The 22,618-nt window shown below is 25.0% G+C and overlaps 3 protein-coding genes across 6 annotated transcripts; 2 read left to right on the top strand and 1 right to left on the bottom strand.

Moving 5' to 3' along the window:
- The first annotated feature begins 85 nt into the window (after nucleotides 1-85).
- On the top strand, nucleotides 86-1,391 carry LOC129608824 (replication protein A 32 kDa subunit). Its single transcript, XM_055520560.1, has 5 exons — nucleotides 86-333; nucleotides 401-468; nucleotides 525-902; nucleotides 968-1,167; nucleotides 1,246-1,391. Exons 1-5 carry the CDS (start codon nucleotides 321-323, stop codon nucleotides 1,319-1,321), a joined length of 735 nt encoding a protein of 244 aa, XP_055376535.1. The 5' UTR covers nucleotides 86-320; the 3' UTR covers nucleotides 1,322-1,391.
- Nucleotides 1,392-1,756: 365 nt separating this feature from the next.
- Nucleotides 1,757-2,343, bottom strand: LOC129608821 (uncharacterized). The gene is made up of 3 exons (XM_055520559.1): nucleotides 2,223-2,343; nucleotides 1,972-2,164; nucleotides 1,757-1,916 (listed from the first exon to the last, which is right to left on the bottom strand). The coding sequence occupies exons 2-3, from the start codon at nucleotides 2,135-2,137 to the stop codon at nucleotides 1,846-1,848; spliced, it is 237 nt and encodes a 78-aa protein (XP_055376534.1). The 5' UTR covers nucleotides 2,138-2,164; nucleotides 2,223-2,343; the 3' UTR covers nucleotides 1,757-1,845.
- Nucleotides 2,344-3,095: 752 nt separating this feature from the next.
- Nucleotides 3,096-21,130, top strand: LOC129608791 (RING finger protein unkempt). Of its 4 annotated transcripts, none has more exons than XM_055520519.1 (12): nucleotides 3,096-3,164; nucleotides 3,261-3,470; nucleotides 12,973-13,428; nucleotides 13,497-13,699; nucleotides 15,564-15,679; nucleotides 15,790-16,059; nucleotides 16,132-16,222; nucleotides 17,661-17,795; nucleotides 17,984-18,212; nucleotides 18,280-18,502; nucleotides 18,609-18,749; nucleotides 19,478-21,130. In XM_055520519.1, the coding sequence occupies exons 1-12, from the start codon at nucleotides 3,106-3,108 to the stop codon at nucleotides 19,670-19,672; spliced, it is 2,328 nt and encodes a 775-aa protein (XP_055376494.1). In that variant the 5' UTR covers nucleotides 3,096-3,105; the 3' UTR covers nucleotides 19,673-21,130. The 4 variants fall into 4 exon arrangements, with proteins under 4 accessions (XP_055376494.1, XP_055376495.1, XP_055376493.1 ...); XM_055520520.1 differs by having other exon boundaries at nucleotides 15,549-15,679; nucleotides 17,676-17,795; XM_055520518.1 differs by having other exon boundaries at nucleotides 15,549-15,679.
- Nucleotides 21,131-22,618: the final 1,488 nt, after the last annotated feature.

The following is a 22,618-nucleotide window of genomic DNA, read 5'->3' as shown; positions in this document are numbered from 1 at the left end:
TTCTGTGTAAATTTTGACGCTGAAAATCACTTTTGTTTTTAACTTAAGTGTGGAACTTGCCATTTAGAATGCTGTAATAACTGCAGTGAAAAATTTATGAAAATAAATCGATAAAAATCGACTTGCACATCAGAATTTTAAATATCGTCAAAAGCTCATAATATATATCGATATTTCGATATTTCAATATTTTAATCTCCATCAGGAGGAATTCAAAACAAAAACTTGCAAAATTTTGGCGGCGTTATTTGTTAAATTGTTTTTCTTTAATTTGTGATATAGTTATCAATTTATTCTAATTGATTTTAACACCTTTAAAAATGGATGATACTTGTAAGTATAATTTTTTTTTATGCTGACTTAAATTTATATTTATTATATACCTAATTTCACAACCAAGTCGGAGGGGATAATTTTAATTCCACCGCTGGTCCCAGCGCCGAAGCAACATCTGAAAAGAAAGCTGAGGTAAGGTATGATTTTTACTTGTTAAGCGTGGATAAAATTTTGAATACTCTTTTAAGGGGGTATGCCCTGTTTTTATAAAACAAATTCTTCAAGCCGGGGAAGGTAATTTTGAAATGTTCGGAATGGCTTTTGCAATGGTAACAACAGTAGCAATCGTTAGAAACATTGAAACCTCTTCTACAAAAATTACTTATACCTTAGAGGATCACAGTGGTAGGATTGATGCCCACTACTGGCTAGAAGACGGTGACACCATCAAATCACCAGATGTCATGGTGAATAATTACGCCAGAGTCTTTGCATCAATTAGACAGCATAGCGGAACAAAAACTCTCATGGTTTTCAAATTAGTAACCGTAAACGACATAAACGAATTAACAAACCACATGCTTGAAGTTCTAAATGCTCGATATAAAACAGAAGAATTTTCAAAGGTTTTGTTATTCTTTTTTCAATAAGATCAAATAATCAATACGAAATTTTTTGTCCTTTTATTTAGAAAGGGTACAATGATAACACTAATGAATTCAATGGAGGAGCGCTAAACAATGCAAATGCATTTGGTAGTGAAGCAAATAACGGATTAGATAGCAAACATTCAGCAGTACTTGATGTAATTAGAAACTACACAGATGCAGATGGTATTAGTAGAAATGAGCTTGAAAAGAGATTTAGGCATGTCAATAAGAATGAAATAACGTAAGAATTTTAAAAATTTCTGATAATACAGAACATTACAAATTTTTCGACTTTTTATATAAAATATATTGATTTCAGATCGATGCTGGATTTTATGATCAACGAAGGTCACATATACACTACAATTGATGCCGATCATTTTCAAGCAGTTTAATTATTACTATTTGTTTTAAAATCTGTTTATTCTTAAAAATAATTTGAATATAATTGTTTTAAATTTTCAATCGCATTTGTTTTTTTACCTGCCGATCATGTGGTTTGAAGTGTGCATTAAAATGGTGATGTACGATGATACGATTGATAGTACACCAAATTTACATTTAAACTTGGAATACCTAGTTACATGTACATACATATACATTTCAAACTAGAAAGTAAAAGTTGCTTTCTATATAATTCTTTAGAAACTTTCTTGAAGAAATAAACTGAACATAGTAAGATATAATTTTATAAGTCGCGTTATATCATAGTTTTAGAGATTCGCATTACATGCTTAAAAACTTGGATGTACTTGCATATACGCTAGCACATTCTTTTTCAAAAAAGATATAAGATGAAATTTACTTTTTTTTAATTAAAAGATTTTCAGTTTATACCACTAAAATTACATTTATTTAAGTGGGAACAATTTAATGATCTAATTTTGTAGCCATAAATACATATATCAAACTATATATTTTAATGATGATGTTCGGCCTCTTCCTTACGTTTTGACTCAGCCCAGTTTCTAACATTTGCTGGTGAATTTGCTGTAAACAAAAAAAATGTTATTTTAAAATGTTTTAAGACTTTAAGATTTTTTACCTAGCTTGTGAATTTTATAGAAAATTGGTAGACAAGCCACAACTGAGATGAAATAATATTTCCAGATCCATTGATTATTAATGTAATGTTTAATTGGAAATTGCGCTATCTTGGCAGAAAAAGTGTAAGGGAATTTCATAGGGCGACCAACAGGAGCGTCAGACATTTTTATATGTAATTTGTTACTGCTTTTCTATTAAATGAAATTTTATTTTAATATTCACAATTATGTAACTTTTTTTCTAACTTACGAAAAATGTCAGCAAGATCGGGAAATAATTATACTTCTGGCTAATGTATGGTATGTCAATGTGAGATGACAGCAAATGACATTATTAAAATTATAATGGTTGTCAGCCTGACCGTTGACTTAGGTGCTAACAAATATTATTGTGCCAGATGTTAACACTAAATATACGGCCATGAAGGTGCATTCCAAAAAAAAAATTTAGTGCGTACTCCTATTTTGTTTGTAGCAAATGAAAATTTGATTAAAGTCTTTTACCATTTTTTTAAAACATAAATTTCTAAATTTGTTTTTAACGTTTTAAGTGTGTGGAATAATAAGTGGAATTTCATCACTTCTACTAGTAAGCAAAATCAAACAAGATTAAGGAGACCCGTAGAAAGTTTAATTTCTTACTGCTAAACTAGTAATGTAAAGAATAATATCAACATAACTTAATATTGTGTTTTGTACATTTAATGGTGTTTTTAACATTTTGCTGTAAAGAAAATGCTGCATATTAGAATCGAACGAAATTAAGTATGTTAAATTAAATTATTTCATAATCACGGTATTATAATAATTTACAATATATTTTATTTTTATAAATCTTTCAAATAAATTTTTGTAATTATACTATTCTTATTCTCGATATTTATATGATCATAATATTGATTAACTAGCGTGCTAAAATGATTAATGAAATATGAAATTTTCCTATTAAATGTAATGAAGATTTGAAATTATGTTTTATACTAATAGTCATATCATATGGTTCTTCCATATAAATTTTCTTATCTAAAATGATACATACCACATGCATAACGTCAAATTTGATTTGTATACAAAATTTTATTTTCATTGACGCCACCGTATAATTTTTTGGCGCTAGTATTGATAGACGCAAAATGGCGAATGAGCAAAAAATTTTGTTGGCGACACAACCAGAAAAACCGAATCATTATACGTAAGTATCAAATTATTTCTAATAAAATCGATAAAAATTAAGTAATTTAAAAAATTTCCTTTCGTTTCATATATAAATTATATGGATTTAATGTAGTTATTTAAAAGAATTTCGAGTGGAACAGTGTCAATCATTTTTGCAGCACAAATGCAATCAGCATCGTCCGTTCATTTGTTTTAATTGGCATTTTATGAATCAGAGACGTCGTCGTCCTGTGCGAAAACGCGATGGAACATTTAATTATAGTGCTGATAATTATTGTACGAAATATGATGAAACTACGGGAATATGCCCAGATGGAGATGAGTAAGTTCATATAATTTTTATAAGAAATTATTTCAAAATAGTCACAAAGGCTACAAAGTTAAATAGAAGATAAAAAAAAGCAAAAAAAAAAAAGAAAAAATTGTTTAAGGGATTCCAATTTGTAAAGCATTTTTTTTTACTTATACAATATCTCCTTCTCGTTCTAAATCTACGTTCTTTTTTTTTCTTTCATTATTTTCTTATTTTTCGTTTTGCTGTTGCGCATACAAGTGCACGTAAATAGAAAATAAAAACATTGAAATAATAGATTTTAATAGAAAAGAATGTGTTTGTGTGACTAAATATATACGCACTAGTGTATAAAGTAGTATATGTATATGTTTTGTTTATCGCGGCATTTGCAAATGGTTAAGTGTTGATTGAGAAATTGCTGTTGTATTGTGTCAGAAGATGTAATAGTGTGAGTTTTTAGTGTTCTGGACTGTTACCGAAATTCTTGATATTTTCATTATTTGATAATTAGAAGGAAGCGTAATATTTTTTATTTTTATTAAATTGATATGCTTTATTTATGTTTTTTGTTTTTAATACAATTTTAATTGCCGATATTTTGATTGGCAATTTTTTGCTTTGATTATGGATACTTAATTATCTATGTACACACTATGTCTTCAAACATTTTCAAATTTAGGTGGCAAATTAATAACCCTTAAAAGAATTGATGCATAAACCGGATATGCTTTTATAATCAAATTCTTTTTTTTGAAATTTTAATTTATTAAGCATATATTGTGTGTCGTCAAATATTTATAATGATCTGTAGGTGGATAAGTCAAAGCTCTTAATATTATTATTTACAAATGTTACTACATACATATGTGCATATATATTTATTCAATTTTTGAAATATGTCCATACATATATACATACATAATTTGAAATAGGCATCCACTTTTCTACATATTTGTTTTTGTAATAAACATAACCTGTTAATCTTCTGTTTGTGTGTATATTAAAACAAATTTAACATTTATATGTATAATATGAATTTTATAATCTCTTACGAAAAATAAATTCATATAAATAAGTATGTGATATGCACAATGGTATCTAATGTTGAGTCTTTTTGATATGCAGTGGCGTTTGCATCTCAAACTTAGAACTTAATAAATTTGAGAGATGCAAAAATATCTACTGCAAAAAAACTCATAATTGCAACTTGCAGAAAATAAAGTTTTTCAGTTGAAGAAATGTTAGATTAGGTTTCGTTTCGTATTTCGTTGCTTACAAAAAGTACCGAAAACCCTTTTCCCAAAAAAAAAATTGGCTTATTGGTTTTACTCTAACTGATGTCCATTCGTAGACCGGTTTACAAAACTTCTATACCTTTTTAAACAGCGGAAATATTACACATACATAAATAGATCCTTACTTGAAAATTACTTCGAAGAAGAAAATTTTTACATATTAACTCATGTAAAAGTTCTAAACCCACAAAATCCTAAAAATGGCATTTTTTGTTTTTTTATTGTAACGAAACTAAGAAAATTTCTTTAACTCTGCAAACGCAGAAAAGCGGCTGGCTTTTTCCATCGCGTTATAGCGTAGTTAAGAATGAAAAAGACCAAATGGCAGTTGAAATTAACTGTTATCGTGACCTTTTTTTTTTTTTTTAATTTTTGATGTCGCTCTTATTCTAGCCTCTAGCCAATAAGTTGTAGAGGCCTGTATTTTTAGTTTCTTTAAGATACTTATGAATATAAAGTTTATTGAATTGGAAGAAATTTTTTTTTTACCTTCATCCCCTCTCCAGTTATGACTGCCCAAAACTAGAAAAATTTGTATGAAGAAGAAGATGCAATTAACACTTAAACTCACTTAAAACAACTAAACAATTAATAAATATTTAGAGCTAAATTTTTAAAATATTTATTGTGCAGGTACATCTAAATCAGTAACAGATGGTTAATAGGTACTTATGTATATAGTTTTATTGTTAATATTAAAGATTATGAGGTTTAAAATTTATTAATAACTAATCTCTTCAAAGAAAATATTTAGTGAAAGTAGACTAATGTACACTAGATAAGTACCGAATTGATGTTCAATTTTGTATCACAAAATTTCCTACTTATTTTAAAACAACATAAGTAAAGGGGAAGGTAGAGAAATATGTACTCAGGAGGTTGGAGTATTTCTGAAAATACACTCACCGTAGATGAAAATGTTCTACGTGTATTAATAATATAGAATTGTCCCTAATTAAGTAGAAATTTAGTCTTAATAAATTATAAATTCTTTATAAACAGAATGCCATAGTTGTTGCGCCTTACTACATTTGGATAAGGTCGACGGAAATGCTTTTTACTTTTGAAGAAAGGATTTATTTTAGGATTTCGATATTAACATAGTTCTAAAATAATTCAGTAATTATTAGTATTATTAATTTCACGATTCATATTTTGTTTACAATATGCCGGTATACATAAGTATGTATGTATGTATATTATGTTCATGTTATAAATTTAACTAAATAAGTTAGTTATACAATAATGAAAAAATATTGCGTAAAATCAGACGAAAAAATTTTTTGAATATTAATTAGCACTAATTTCAACCATTTTAGTAAAGTCAAAAAAAAAAGAATGATGTCAAACAAAACCTATACATACAATTTTCCTCCATAAACTAGAAAAAGACATAAAAAAAGCTCTTCACTTTAGATAAACTTAACGAAATTTGTAATCATGGATTTTTTTATTCTTAATTTGTGCTATAATTCAGATTTTAAACTTAGTATCTACTTACAATGATGTTATGAAATAATAAAAATAAATTGAGTGATTTTCTTATCACATCACTATGCATGCATGTACCTACATACATATGTACATAATAATAAATTCCAATTTTTATATTCTACCAAAATTTGGTTAATACGCACATGCACATTCATCAATTAATGTCCTAAAGTCGATAGAAGTGTAAAAAGCATTAATTTTTTTTTCAAATAGTAAGGGGCACGATCTTACATTACATTATTTTACTCGTCAGGTGAGAAGAAAGTCAATGACTATCATATTTGTATTATGTAATTTTCGAGTGAGAAGAATTTTGTATTGCATATCTCAATTTTTCTACGAGTAATATATGAATAAGAGTTAGTCATTATTCGTTCACTTTGCTTTCGAAAATGATAGGTTCCGTTGGTATTTTTAGAAATAGCGCGAAAATTCAATTGAAAAATTGAGTTAATTAATGTTGCAAAAATGAGAATAACATATTTAGTGAAAAAATTTAAAATTTTGATTTGAAAGTGAATAAAAATAACTTAACTTACACAAAATGTGACTTTAGACTAAGGAAATTTTTTGCACTGCTATATCCTTTTTGTGACTTCCGATTTTTTCTTCTTTAATGAATCAGTGAATATTTTGAAAGAAAATCAATGTATTTGACTTAACGTATCCTTTAAAAATATTGAAAGAAAAAAGAATCTTTATTTTTCGTTTCGGTATAATTGTTCCGAGAAATTTCGAGATAAAAATTTAGCCATTTTTAGTTCATTTCAATCTTTTCTTTAATCCTGAAATTGTGACTGTTCTTTTTTCAAAATTTTTTTAAAACGTTAGAGGGTAAGAAAATTGAAAACAAATTTGATACCAAATGCAACAAAACATTTGGTTTTAAGGAGCATTTTGTTCAACGGTATTGAATGAAAAAAATATTTTATTTTCAAAACATAACAGTGAACGAAATTAATAAATTCATTCATTATAAAATTAAAAAAAAAAAACATACATATGTATGTATGTAAGTTCAATGTCGCTTTTTTGCCAAAACTTTTTCAAAAATAATAAGTGATTTTGTTATGGATGGTCATCTGTTACCGTTTTCTGTCGGCTTTTTATGCGGCTAACATTAAATTTTTGATTTTGTGTTTCTTCTATAGACTAAATGTTATGATGTCATAAAAACTATATTTTTTTTACCTTAACTTCCATATTTAATCCCCGAATTCATCTATAAATCTCATCCTAAGTGTATGCAATAATTTGAAATATTTTTGTAAAAAACACATTTTGCACTTGTTAAAGAGGTAAATGTCACGATACACAAAATATTAATTTAATACGAATTTGTTTAGGGTAATTTATTAGCTAAATTTTCTTTAGAAAAATTACTTTGCTTGGGAAATGCGGAGGGTGTCAAATATAAAGTAAAAATCACCTAAAGTTAAGAGATTTTAAACCGTAAATGTTTTGGACTACGGTAAATTGCAAGCAGTATTAAACATGTTCTTACCTACAGGTTGTACATAATATGTAATCTAGATGTTATTTTGCTAAAGTTATATCTATGTATATATAACTTATTAGCAAAATAACATCATGCCATTCCAAAAATTTGCAAACTTTCAAATTGAGTGCGAAAACTATTGTACTTCAAATTAAAGTCCTATCCGTATTATAAAAATCTTTAACAAAAATAATTAAAAAATTTTAGATGAGATCTACATACATACATATGAACACATGAAGTTTAAGGAAAATATTTTTCGCTAACAATATTGTAGAGCATAATATTACCTGCAACTGCAAAAGTAAAAAATTAGAAGAGAAAATGAAAAATTAATGTCCGATTGTCGTCATTTGCAAAATTTTACATTCGTATACATACATACATACATACATGCATAGAAAGATGAAGAAAATATTTAGGATCTGTGAAGTTTGCTTTTTTTTTTTCTTTTTATATTTTATAGATTTTTCTTTTGTTTTTCGAGTTCACTGAATTGTAAAATTTGTTGACTGATTTTGTTTTCATATTTCATTTACATATTTATTTCTGCAATTACCAAAACATTTACATATGTATATACATATGTATATTTAAGCAATTTATTTTATATATGTATGTACACAAATATATAATAATTATAAATATTAAATCTACCTATACAGTTTTCATTTAATATTTTTACAAAATTAAATTACATTTTCGCGCAATTTTTGTTTTATTGTTTGTTCTCTCAACTTTAGAACGCCATTTTTTTTTCTCCCAAGTAACTTCTCAAGTTCACAACAAAAAAAAAGAAACCTGTCTATTTTAATTTTACAATAATAAAAATTTATTTAATTGGGCATGTGGTTGTGTGTAAACAACATATGTACGTAAAATAACGAAAGATACAATTGAAAAACTTTATTTTTATTAAAATTTATTTATATAATTTAATTATATAGGCATACTTATGTACATATATAATAAAATAATAATAATAAAAGCGATAGCGATGATGTTCAAACACATGTAAATGCAAAGAAGAATTTATAAATTATTTAATATTTACAAGTGCGTAAAATGTGGAAGGCTAGCATGGTGTTGTTGACAATTGGAAAGTGTTTTGTATGTGTGTGTTTAATATATTAAGTACATATGTACATTATATGCATACATATTTAAATTAAAAATAATTTTATAGATGAAAGCTACATGTATTATGTAGTAACTAGTAAATATAAATACGAATTTGTTATGTTTAAATTGGAGGAGTTCAATGTAATGAGTAATGACTAATAAATATTAATTTCACATTTTCAAAAGATAAAGTAATTAAGTTACATTAAGAAAAACAAAGCCCACTATTAAAATACTTTTTCTTAATTTTCTTTGACTATCTCCAGCCCCCCTGCTCTTAAGTGTCTTAATTAATCATTTAATTTATTTGTTTATGTATTTTAAAATTAAAAGTTTTTCCAACATTTATACATACATACATAGATTTATTTGTACCCCCATTCATATGTACGCGCATATATACATATGTATGTATTTCTAGCCCAATTAATTATTAAAGTTGAGGATATTTCAAATAATTTTAATTATTTTTGAGCAAAACCTATGTATCTTGTATATATCTTGTTATTTAAATTCGAAACTTATTTCTGGTGTCTAGTAGGAAATTCCTTAAAATTCCATTGACAAAATATTTTTTGTGGCAGTTTACTTTAAGTCATGTAGATATGTACGTATTTATGTACATTATGTATATACAGGGGAGTCGCGATATAGTGACCATCCAGTAAAGTGACCTCCCAATATAGTGACCCAACCATTTGAATTTTGCGTATTCTAAATAGTGACCCAAAACAATTTTGTAACTCTAAATAGTGACCCTAAAAAATATTTTTTGTAAATCAACCACATGTTTTTTTCCTTATTGTAAAACCGTTACAATTGGAGTTGTTTTTTTTTTGTTTTGCTTTCTATATTTGCATTTCTGTACATTGCTTTACATTTTTTGTCAGTAATTTGGAAGTGTTAAAACAATAATATCGTAGTCTTTCAATTTCCTAATAAGTAAAAATGACTGGAAATATTAGAAAATTTTTAACTCTAAAAGAAAAATTAGAAATTCTAGATGAATTAAAAAAAGGAGTCTGCAGTTCAGTTTTAGCAAAGAAGTATGGTATTGCAAAGTCTACAATTTTCTCTATAAAAAAACAGAGTCAAAAACTTAGTTCTACTAATGCTAATTCATTTGGTGGCCTAGGTAAGTAGAAAAACATACATTAATTTATAATTAGTGTATATTTCTGTGTAAAAATGACTTTTTTACCTGTATAGGTAAACGAAAAACAATGCGCACTGGTGAATTCTTTAAGCTAGAAAAAATGTTGTATGAATGGTTTTTAGAAGGCAGAAAAAAAAATATACCGATTGATGGTACCATTTTAAAGAACAAAGCTAAATACTTTTACAAAAAAATATATAAAAAAGATGACTTTTCTGCTAGTTCTGGTTGGCTCCAAAAATTCAAAAAAAGACACGGAATTCGATTTATAAAAATTTGTGGTGAAAAGTTGTCTTCTCAAAAAGAACTTGTAGATCCTTTTTTAATCAAATTAGCAGAAAAAATAAAGCAGCTTAATCCAGCGCCGGATCAAATCTACAACGCGGATGAAACAGGCTTATATTGGAAACTGATTCCGGATAAAACTTACGTTTCAAACAAAGAAAAAAATGCGCCTGGCCGAAAAGTTTGTAAACAACGTTTGACATTTTTAGCGTGCACGAATGCGTCTGGTGATCATAAAATAAGACCTCTTGTTATTGGAAAGTCAAAAAATCCACGTTGCCTGAAAAATAAACACATTCCTGTAGATTATGATTCTTCAAAATCAGCTTGGATGACTTGCTCAATTTTCAAAACATGGTTCGACACAAAATTTATTCCTCAAGTGAGATGCTACCTTGAACAAAAAGGTCTTCGTAAAACAGCTCTTCTTTTGCTTGACAATGCTCCAAGTCATCCACCTGAAAATGAACTCATAAGTGATGATGGTCAAATCATTACAATGTTTATGCCGCCTAATGTTACTGCCCTAATCCAACCTATGGACCAAAACTGTATTAGAATCACAAAATTGAAATACAGAAATCTACTTCTGTCCCACATAATCGCAAATAAGGCTGAAGATTTAGAATTTATATTGAAAAAATTTAACCTTCGTAATGCTGTTACAAACTTATCGAAAGTTTGGGAAAGTTTAGAACCTGTAATGATAGCTAAGTGTTGGAAAAAAATTCTTTCTACTTCTTTCGATAATGAATATGATTCTGAAGATGAAATCCCATTAATAAATTTAAAATCCCAAATGTTTTCAGATCAGGAAATGAACATTACAAAATCATTATTTCAGAAGATTTGTCCAAATGCCAACTTATCATCAAAAGATATTTATACGTGGAATGAAGATGTAAACTTAGATGATGAAACTCCTGCTGTTGAAATTGAATCTGATGATACTGACGTATCTGAAGAGGTAGTAGAAGTTCAAACTAAAATGAGTCATTCTGATGGAATCAAAGCCATCAACGACTGTTTGAAATACGCATTAGAAAATCGTGCAACAAACGAAGAAATTTCCGTTTTGAAAAATATTCGAGAAAGAGCTGTTTTGGAGCAAAGTAAGCAAACATTTAAAGAATGCAAGATTACAGATTTTTTCAAATGAATGCGTCAAAACCAGAACTCTTTCAAATAAATGTAAAAAGTTATTTAAATTCCTAACTTATATTTTCAGATTCTTTGTTAATTTTTAGTTTTGTTTTATGTATTTGTTTTGAACTGAATGGATGTTATTACTTTTATTTTATAATTTTTATTTTTAAATAAAATTAAATATGCGTACTTTATTAAAAATAAGAGTTTTAAAATTATTTTTCTGAAACAAATGTAACCTTTACTGATGAAGAATAAATTATAATATTGATTGAAGAAAAAAAAACACTAGTCTCGGAATAGTAGACTCCTCGTAACAATGACCACCCTGAACATTTAATTGGTCACTATATCGCGACTCTACTGTATGTTGTATGTACACTGTTTTTTATTTTGTAAGAATTTGTAAGAGTAATAATGGCCTTATTTGTGTTTACATTTATACATACATACATACATACTATATTGAAAATAAAAATCATTTAAATCACTTTACTCGTAGGTCATTTTTAATAGGTTCAATTATTTGTAGACTCTGGTAGCTTTTGGCATATGTACATAAATATGTACATATGTATATATATATGCATGTATATTTATTCTGGTGCGTTTCTTCTATTTTTGCGATTTATGTTTTCTTTTACATACGATTGCGTCTCCATATTATTTAACATAATATTAGGAGAGTACATAAATAGATAAATGTATACATACGTAGGTACATTATTAATTTATAAAAACTTTTACATAAATTTCATGCATATATACAACATATATATGTATGTATGTGCATACTCACGAATTATTTAAATTTCAATAAATTTTCAATGTCAACTGAAGGAAAAATTTTGTGGGTTCATTGCTTTTGTTATTTTTTTTTATCACTTTTTTTTTTTAGTGTGTATATTGTACATATGTAAGTATATACATACTTTCACAATTGTTTCATTAAAAATAACGAATTATGCCACAAAATTAAAAAATTTAAATTTGTGTATATGTACATACTATGTGTATTTTATTTGAATGTGAAAAATAGCTTATCTTAACCCTTAAAAACGTACATACATATGTACATATGTACATATGTTCACCGAGTTAATTAATTGTCCTGTTTTTATTCAACAGGTACCTACTTAGTATTTAAGTACCTATGTTGAATAAAAACAGAATTATTTTTATTAACAACATGCTTTTTCTTAAGTTTATTTAAATGTCTTTTCAATGATACTTGTTAAATACACGTTCAATATTGCAGTATAAACTGTAAATAAATAATAATAATTCTTTTTGAATAATATTTACTTATGCCATTTTTCTTATTCTGTCAGTTTTAGTTTCTTTAAGCAAAACCCAAGAAGTCATACATGTGCATTTTTGACTTGTATGGTTAAATATTTTATGAATTGATAAATTGGACGATATTTTAATTTGACTATGAAATGACGTTAGATTTCATAATGTCCTGAATATTTTTATCTATGTTCATTAATATTATTGTTTTATTTGTATATTATTCTCTTTTATTTTTAGTTGTCCATTCTTACATCGAACAGCTGGTGATACAGAACGCCGTTATCACTTAAGATATTATAAGACATGTATGTGCGTACATGATACTGACGCTAGAGGTTATTGTGTTAAAAATGGTCACCATTGTGCATTTGCACATGGTGTACACGATCAAAGACCACCTGTATATGATATCAAAGAATTAGAAGCATTACAAAATAGTGAAAATGCTGGTGACGGCACAGGCACTGCTGGAACTGGAGGTGTTGGTGGTGTTGTTACTGCACAAAATGCTTTAGATAAAGAGCGTAATTTAATGAATGAAGATCCAAAATGGCAGGATACAACCTATGTATTAGCAAATTATAAAACTGAACCGTGTAAAAGACCACCAAGATTATGCCGGCAAGGTTATGCATGTCCTCAATATCATAATAGTAAAGATAAGCGACGTAGTCCACGTAAACTAAAATATAGGTAAAAAATTTTATATTTAAAATATTCTTTTTAATAGTTAATTATAAATCATTTTCTCTGCATTTTAGATCAACGCCATGTCCAAATGTTAAACATGGTGAGGAATGGGGTGAACCAGCTAATTGTGAAGCTGGGGATAATTGTCAATATTGTCATACTAGAACAGAACAACAATTTCATCCAGAAATTTATAAATCTACTAAATGTAATGATGTTCAACAAGCTGGATATTGTCCACGTAGTGTGTTTTGTGCATTTGCGCATGTTGAACGTAAGTATTTGATTTAATAAAAGAAAGAGTAATAATACAATTAGCAAGAAAAATCAAAAACAATCATAAATTTTTGTTGAAACTTTGCGATATGTTATTTAATTAGCAGTATTTTATTATGAATACATTTTTCATTTTAATTCATTTCAATTTTTGTTAGCTAATTGGAAAAAAAGACGTGTTGTACAATTGCTTCATATTTTCTTTTTTCATAGTTTGTTTACAAAATTTTTCATTAACTTAAGATGTTTTCCTTTTGAAAAATGCATGATTGAGAAATTCGGTTGAGTATAAACTTCCTACATATCATATTACACCAAAACATCTTTAAAATTTGAAATTACTCTTTTTTCTATTCTGTCAACTTATAACATATTAATTGGCAAAAAAAGATCAATCGAAATTTTGAAATTAATTATCCATTAAATATCCAAATTTGAATGAATTTTACTAGTAATTGAAACATTTCAAAGAAATTACAAATTTACTAGTAATGAAATTCAAAACAAAATTTTTTGTTTAACGAAATCATTTTTGTAAAAAAGTCAGTTTTTCGAAAACTAATTTTTTTAGTAAATTTTCAATAAGCTAACATTTTTCATTCAAATTTTTAAAATCAATTGTTCTGTAATTTTTATTTTGCTATACTAAGCTTTTTCTTATTTGAATTTTTGTGACTTTGTTTTTCTATAATTTTATTAAAATCATATATAAAAATTATTTATTTTGAAAAATTCAAATTGTTTATGAATTTTAATTTAATTTTTCATATACATATACATATGAATATATATGTATGAAATGATTAAAAAAATAAAGAAATCAAGTTTTTTTTGCACTTTTCTTAGTTCAGTTGAAATTCAAGGTTCAGTGTCATATCAATATTAAAACTTAAAAATAATCATCAATAGATTGGTCTTGAATTAGGACTGAAAGTTATGCATTTTTTTTATTAATAAATATTCACATATATTATTAATAATAATGTACGATTGCATTGTTCTATTGCATTATCCCACTATCATTTTGTTGATCATTTTCGGAATTTTAAAGCTTCTTAATATTTTATTAATATTTTGTTGCATTCTTTTTATTATATTCTAATTATTTTTGTTTATTCAACCTATATTGCTAATTTTTTGTGCTTTAATATATATATATATATATGTACATTTATATATAATGTATAATTAATTAATAATTAATTAATACATATGTATGTATAAATGTATTTTTTGTACTTAACTAATTTAAATTACTTAACCAATATGTGATGCTATAAATTGAATTTCAACTCTTAGTTTCTATAGTAGATTGTTTTCTTCGTTTTTTAAAAATAATTTTTAATAACATTTGCAATAGTTTTTGTTTTTCTTTAACATTCATAAATTTGATTTATATGAAAAAAAAAATTCTCACCAAAAAACACATGCTATATAATAAATATATAAGACAATTGTATTAACCAAAAAATTGTATTTTTTTTCTTCTATTTTGCTCTCGGTTTAACATGTTCTACTTTCTTAATCGAATCAAAATTTTTTGATATTTTAACCACAAAAAATGAAAATTTTGAAAATTAAAACCAACCAAATAACACAAACAATACACAAAATATACTAATTCTTCCCTGGTATTTTGGTGGACAATTTGAATTTTGCAAAATTTTTAAAATATATATATATATATACATGAATATAAACGAAAACAAACAACAAAACGAACGAAAAAAATTATTTTATATATAAAACAAATATAAAACAACAATACGAAAAACAAAAAAAAAATATCATTAAAAAAAAATAACAATGAATAAAAAATTTATGAAACGAAATTCGAAAAACCAAAGCATATATTTTAACAGAAGAAAAGCCACGCGAGTTGGATGGACCTTCAACAAATTTAGCATTGAGCGATATTATTTCTAGTGCATTACCAGAAATTAATAAAAAAGAGACGACAAAAGTAAATAGTGAAAATGTAAGTTTTTATAAAAATTAATCTCAAATTCAAATTTCATATCATCATTTATTAATAAAAAAATTAATCCTTGGCATATTATTATCTTTGATTTAAAATTTTTTAACTAGGCTCATGCATTACAAAATGGTAATGGTGAAAGTTGTGAATCCGCTAGTACATCATCTATAGGCTCTAATCATTCACATAGTAAAGCACCAGGTGCACAATTACAACATCAAAAACAACAACAACAACAGCAACAACAGCAGCAACAACAACAAAATTCAATATTTTCAAGCAATAGTAATACAAATGGTACTTGCAATAATACGAATCCATCACAAATTAATAATTGTAACTCAATACCACAATTTCCAGATTTTGACATGGCGAAACAGGTGCTTAAATACAAATTGATTAGGTTCACTTCTTTTTATCATATTAATTGTTTTTTTTTTTTTATATTTAAGCTTATGGCCATGGAAAATGACAACATTATGAATTCGATAGAAAAAAATCAAACAAAATTTTTAAACTTTGGACTACCATTAGAAAGAATATGTAAGTCAATTAAGTTAAAACGTATCTATCAAGATTAAATTGTTCGATTCTATCTATTTATCTGTTGTTTAGGGTCTATTATACACTTGAACTAAATATTCTTTTTGATATATGTATGTTGAAAACACGAGAAATAGTAAGCACACTTTTTACTTTAACCAAATCTGTATTACAGAAATAATTTAAATAAAATGTCCTTTTAAAAATTTTTCAAAACTTTGTGATCTCTAATTTACATAAAATACTTTAATATAATTAGCTCAAGTGTTTTAATGGATAAAATTCGTTAATAAATTGAATTTTGATTCTTTATTATTAAGAGAACTTGAGTTTTTGTAACAATTTAAGTAAAACATACATATATGCTCATTATTTTTTTTTCAATTTATTACTATTTTTCTAAATATATCCAGAAAATGCGTTTTCAATAATTTTAATTGATTGTGCCACATAATTTTGAAACTTAAATTTTTATATTTGACATAATTTTCGTGAATTAAGTTTTATTAATTTCTAATTTTAACTGAAAAAGAAATTTTAGACTTGTGTAGTGTTTCAGAACTTTTGCAATGAAGACCCGATATAAAAGTGTATAATGGATTAGATTTAAAATACGATGTGAATTTTCTGTTTTTTTTAATTGTTTTATTCTCTATTGAATTAAATAATGTGTTTTTTGTTAAATATAAATATATGTATGTACATTCGTTAATATTTTATTCATAAATTTTTTTTGCTACAATTCAATACACTAACCAAATAACTAAATTTTAAAATGATGTTTTAAAATTTTTTATGTAAAAAAACTTTTGTATTAAGTTTGTTGCACAAGTCTTGATGCATTTTATAATTTAAAATAAAACCAGTCATAGTGGAATATTAATCGTTTTCTGTATACCTTTTTTACGATTGCTGAATATGATTAAATTGGGCTGTTTTGAAAATTGATTAACATAGCATTATTTAAGTCTTTCAAAGCATTATTGTTTTTAATTTTCGGATGCTGTGTTGATTTTCGGAGGGAATATAGTCCACAAGAAATACGTAAAATTAACGTTCAAGTATATTAATTTTTATCTCATAAAACTAACATTGGTTATTCGTAAATTCTGATTTAATATTTGTTTGGACATTCTTACAAACACATATATTAATGTGGTATTTCTGTTTTACACAAAATATTAAATTTAGTTTCAGTTACTAACGGATAAATATTTAAATTACCATAAGTTTTGTGTAGGTTTATAAATGATAGAATTTGTTTTCTTTTTTTTTGTTGGCGTAAATTTTGTTTTCATTTCTGTTAACGCATTCAATAAGGGTTAGCTTGGGTTTCTATTTGACTAAGCTCTTTTTTTTAAATTTAACTTTGCAAAACAAAAATACACAGTTATTTATTAAAAAATTTTAATTTTAAAAATAAAATTGCGTAAAAAAGCATCATGTTCTATAGACGAAATCGTACCAAATCAAAGGGATAATCCACTCTCTGCTGGGCTGGCATCAGGACTATTGCAACGCTCATCAGCACCAATTAACATTCCTAATTCACCATTAACTAATTCAATATCAGGTAAATTTAAAATTTACCTCTAAAATATTCTATATCTGTTTTATTTTTAATGTTTTTGTTAATATAACTACTTTTTTCTTTAGTTATTATTTGATATTTTGCTTTTGAAACTTGTTAAAAAAATCATATTTTAGGAATCATTGAACGACAAAAAAATAAATTATAATTCTTCTTTCCTTTTTTTGCAGTTAACATTCCTGGTCATGGCTCATTAGGAAATTATAGTCCAACAAATCATTCGAATTTATTTTCAGTAGCTGAAGTTTTTAGTGGTGGAATACAAAATTCAATTAGTGGTGGAAATTCTGCGTCAAAATTAAGTAACTCATTGTCAAATCAAGCTGATAGTTTATTTTTCCAATCACATATAATATCACCTGGCTTCGGTGATCCATTATCAATTAGCCCATCATTAAGGTAGATCTAAAAATATTAATTTAAGTAATATTGAATTTTAAATTTTTATCTTGTTATGTTATTGTAGAATATCTGATTTGAATATGAGAGACGATCTAACAAATAGCACTGTTGGTAATAATTTATTTGAAAATAGTCTACAAAGTAAACAATTTGCATTGCAATCTATCAATTCTAATCCATTATCATCGGAAATAAATCGACTGAAAGAAGAATTGAATAACAAAAATGCACAAATTATAAAACTATCATCATCTTGGAAATTAGACGTAGACGAATGTAATAGAAAGGTAATAGAAAATGATATATAGAATGTAATTAAATGTATAATTGAATGTTGTACAAAGTTTCAAATCTTTTCAAAAATTACCTCAAATATCGAATTGTTCTTTTCAGGCAACTTTAGCTGAAATGGCAAGGGATAAAGCTTCAAAAGAAGCTCAAGAATGGAAAGAGCGTTATGACTCAGCTCAAGCTCAGTTAAATATGACTAGAGATTTACGCAATTTATCAATACATAAATTAAAATTATTGCAGGTGAGTGTTTTCTCAAAATACATAATAACATGTTAAAAATTATGTATTTAATTCGTTAAGATTCTGTAAAAATTGTTAATTTGTGTAAATTTAGAATCTGAAGAGGCATTTTTTAATTAAATTTCTGTTATTTTGCAATTTTATTGTTAAACTGGAAACTTTCACCAATATTCTTTAAGATTCATCACTTAAAGTGTTGGAAAAATTTACATATAATTCGTAGCTTTCAAGATAAACGATTTTTGCATTGATAATATACACTATATTGAAGTATAATATTAAATATAATATTATTATATAAACTATGTTATAAGTATTGAGCATATTAAAAGTATGCATAGTAAAAGTAATATTCCATCACTTTAAGGAAGTAGTTTTTGAGAATTTCGTATTCATCTATTTCCTAAATGATAATCATGTGATTGTTTTCGACAGTTGACTGCGTTGGGGTTTAATTGAAGTTAGACTTTTATAAAAGTTACTAAAATGTCATAGTTTTCCGAAGCGAAAAACCTCAATTTTTTTTAATGTGTACAAATTTATTGTCATAAATTCGAAAAAAAAAATAATAATCTACATTTGGTATCACTTAACCACATCCAGTTAGTTTTCTTATAAATATAATTTAGATATAACTTAATTTCCAAAAATTTTTTTTTTAGTAAAATAAACTTAATTTAAATGCTTGTAAAAAATTATTTACTAATTCACTTTCTATGTTCTTTTAGACAAAATTACGTACAGACTTAGAAGAAGTTGAAAAAGTATTATATTCAGAAACAGCAACAAAATGTATGAAATGTGAAGAAAAAAATCGTTCAGTAACATTAGACCCATGTAATCACTATGTTTTATGTGAAACATGTGCACTGACAGTAACAGAATGCCCATATTGCCAAATGCAAGTTACGACAACAGCTTAAATATTGAACAAAATGCAAAAGATATTTAATCGAAATTATTTCATAAAGCAAGAAAAGTTTTTTAATTTAAATTATTAATGCATATTACAAAAAAAGTTAAACTATTTGATCTTAGAACAAAAAAATTGAAAACAATTAATTGTAGCAAATAGAAAAAAAGAAACATTTTTTTTTAACATTTAAATTTTTATTTGTACTTTCATATCAGTTTGATTACACATGTATTTTTTTAATAAAAATACTTTGTGAATATTTTGAAATGAAATTTTATATTTTAAATAATTTATGAAAATGATAATATGAAATCAGGAATGCTTTTAGGTTTTTTGTGTTCTGTTCTTTAAAAAAAAAAAACAAAATTAAAAACAAACCAAAATAATAATCAAAATTTGTTTGTTAAAATGATAATCGAAAAAGTTTGGAAAAGAAACTTGGGCATGAAAGTGAGATTTCATACAGAACAGAATTCTGTTTCTTTTAAACAGAAATAAATGTTTGTTTCAAAAGCAAATTCTATATATGTATATGATATTTAGAATAATTAATAAAGGAAACAAAGTAATTAATATTTTAAAAAGCTAAGATTACACTACCGAGAAATCATTATTAAAAACTAGGGTTCTTACAAAATCTATTAATTAAAAAAAAAACGAGAAAAAAAGGAGTAACTCAAAAAAGTATTTTATTGTTTAATATTTAATTAAACAGCGAAATGAAAAACATTTTGAAACCAAGCCATTCGCAAATTAAAAAACAAAAATAAAAATTAGAAAGCCTTACATAAAATTAACACCGAAAAAATATGATCAGATCTTTAATTTAATATAACTTATTTCAGACTGAAGGTAGTTCTCGTGCATTCGTTATTCAATAGATATTTGTACGATAAAATTAAATATATTAAATAATAGATTTGATTGTGCATTTTTCAGGATAAAAATTTTGTATGATTGAACTTTTAACAGCGTCATCTTTATGTAATTGATTGTTAATTAATTTAATTTTTTTTTTTTTTTAACTCTAGATGGTACATATTTTGTATATCTATATGTTCCACATCACATAGTAATAGTGATAATTTGCATTAATTTTTTTTGTTCATTTTAAGTTTCATTCATGTATAAAATAATCATTCAACGTATTTTTATATATTGTTGTAAAGAAGGCTGCCTATAATTAATTTACTATCAATTACATAATGTTTATATTATAGAGTAAGGTTTTCTAGATGTTATAACAATATTTTTGAAATAGAAAAATTTTATGTTAATGGTTGGATGTGATTTTAGCTTTACAGAATGTTTAGAAACTTTAAAAAAAATTTTAAATATTATTTTATTTTTAAATATAATAAAATTATACACATAAATTCTATAATAATATTTATATAAAATTTAATATATAAATATCTACTTATGAAAATTTTTTTTTTGTTTGAAAAACACACTTTTTTTTTTGTGAAATATTTCAGTATTTAATTCGCTGTTTATATAGGAATGTAAAACTTAGGAATCTTTCAAATTGTATAAAATTATTCAAAACTAAATATAATATTAACAATAACAAAAAAGAAAAAAAAAACAGACAAAAAGTAAACACATTTAGGACAAAAGTAATTGTTTTCATATAAATAACAATTTATATTAAAATAAAATAATGAAAATTTAGACATATTTATATTATACTAAATACTTTTTCTCTGCATAGCAAAAACCATTCATATGTAAAATAGATAATATTCTCTTTCATTAACTATTTTCCAAGTAGCAATGTTAATAAATTAACTTATGTAGTATAGTATTATAAATATCATAATAATTGCAAAATGAATCAAAGGAAAATTTTATATTTTATGAAATTGCAAGACAAATTATTGAATTTGTCTAATAATATTATGTACGTAAAAAAAATTGCAATAGTATTTTTTTTTTTTTTTAAATATATTGTTCATTTTTACGGAAGCGAATATAAAAAATTTTACATATGGATATCTATCTTTAAATACCCTATTAATTTACTTTTATAAAAATATATACTAGTTTTCATTATTATTTTACTATTCATATAAAACAAAAAAAAATTATTTAAACAGAAAAAAGAAAATTATCAAATATTTTGTAAATTTACATGCAATTATTTATGTGACACGAAAGAAAATGATTAAAACGTCATTAGAGTTAATTAGAATTTTCTATGCTATTAAGAATTTTTTTCTTAATTAATTATATGTATTTAAATTAAAAAATTAAAAAATTTATTTTCTAACTTAAGTAGTCCTTTACTAATTATTTACAAAATTATTTGATTTTTTTTTTTTTTTTTTTTTTTGAAATTTTTATTAATTTTTAGTTAGGATTTTCAAATTTTTTTAATTTTATAATTTCATGAATAAAGTACGCAAGAATAAAAATATTGATATAAAAATAAGAATGAGATTCATTTGTAGTTACAAATTATGTAAAAATAAATTATCTTAAAAATTACACTTTCCTTGTTTTTATATCTACTGAATCTACTGAATATTATATATCTTATTAAATATTTGCAATATTTAAAACAAAAATAAACATCATGAAAGAAGAATAAAAACAAATACAAAGAATCGTAATAGTAGATAAATATAAGAAAATATTAATAGTGATTTAAGTACTATCACATTTTTTTTTATAATTTTGCCGATAAAGGTTTTAAAATAGTTTCTTCTGAACGGTTTAGATATCAATGTTTTACTACAAAAAAATTTAATGTTAAATGCATTTTTTAATTTATGGTTATTTGAAACAAATTGTATTAAATATTTTACTGATTCATTTTTAATATCTCAATTTTCTTAAAATAAATAATTTTAACAAAATTTATGTTTCAATAAACTCTTAAACATACTTGCATATTTATTACAATTTTTTTTACCGATATCCACATATTTTTTCACACATTAATTAAGTT

Source organism: Condylostylus longicornis, unplaced genomic scaffold (assembly GCF_029603195.1).
Source record: "Condylostylus longicornis isolate FDR11 unplaced genomic scaffold, ASM2960319v2 ptg000036l, whole genome shotgun sequence".
NCBI lineage: Eukaryota > Metazoa > Arthropoda > Insecta > Diptera > Dolichopodidae > Condylostylus > Condylostylus longicornis.
This window is presented reverse-complemented; position numbering and strand designations above follow the sequence as displayed.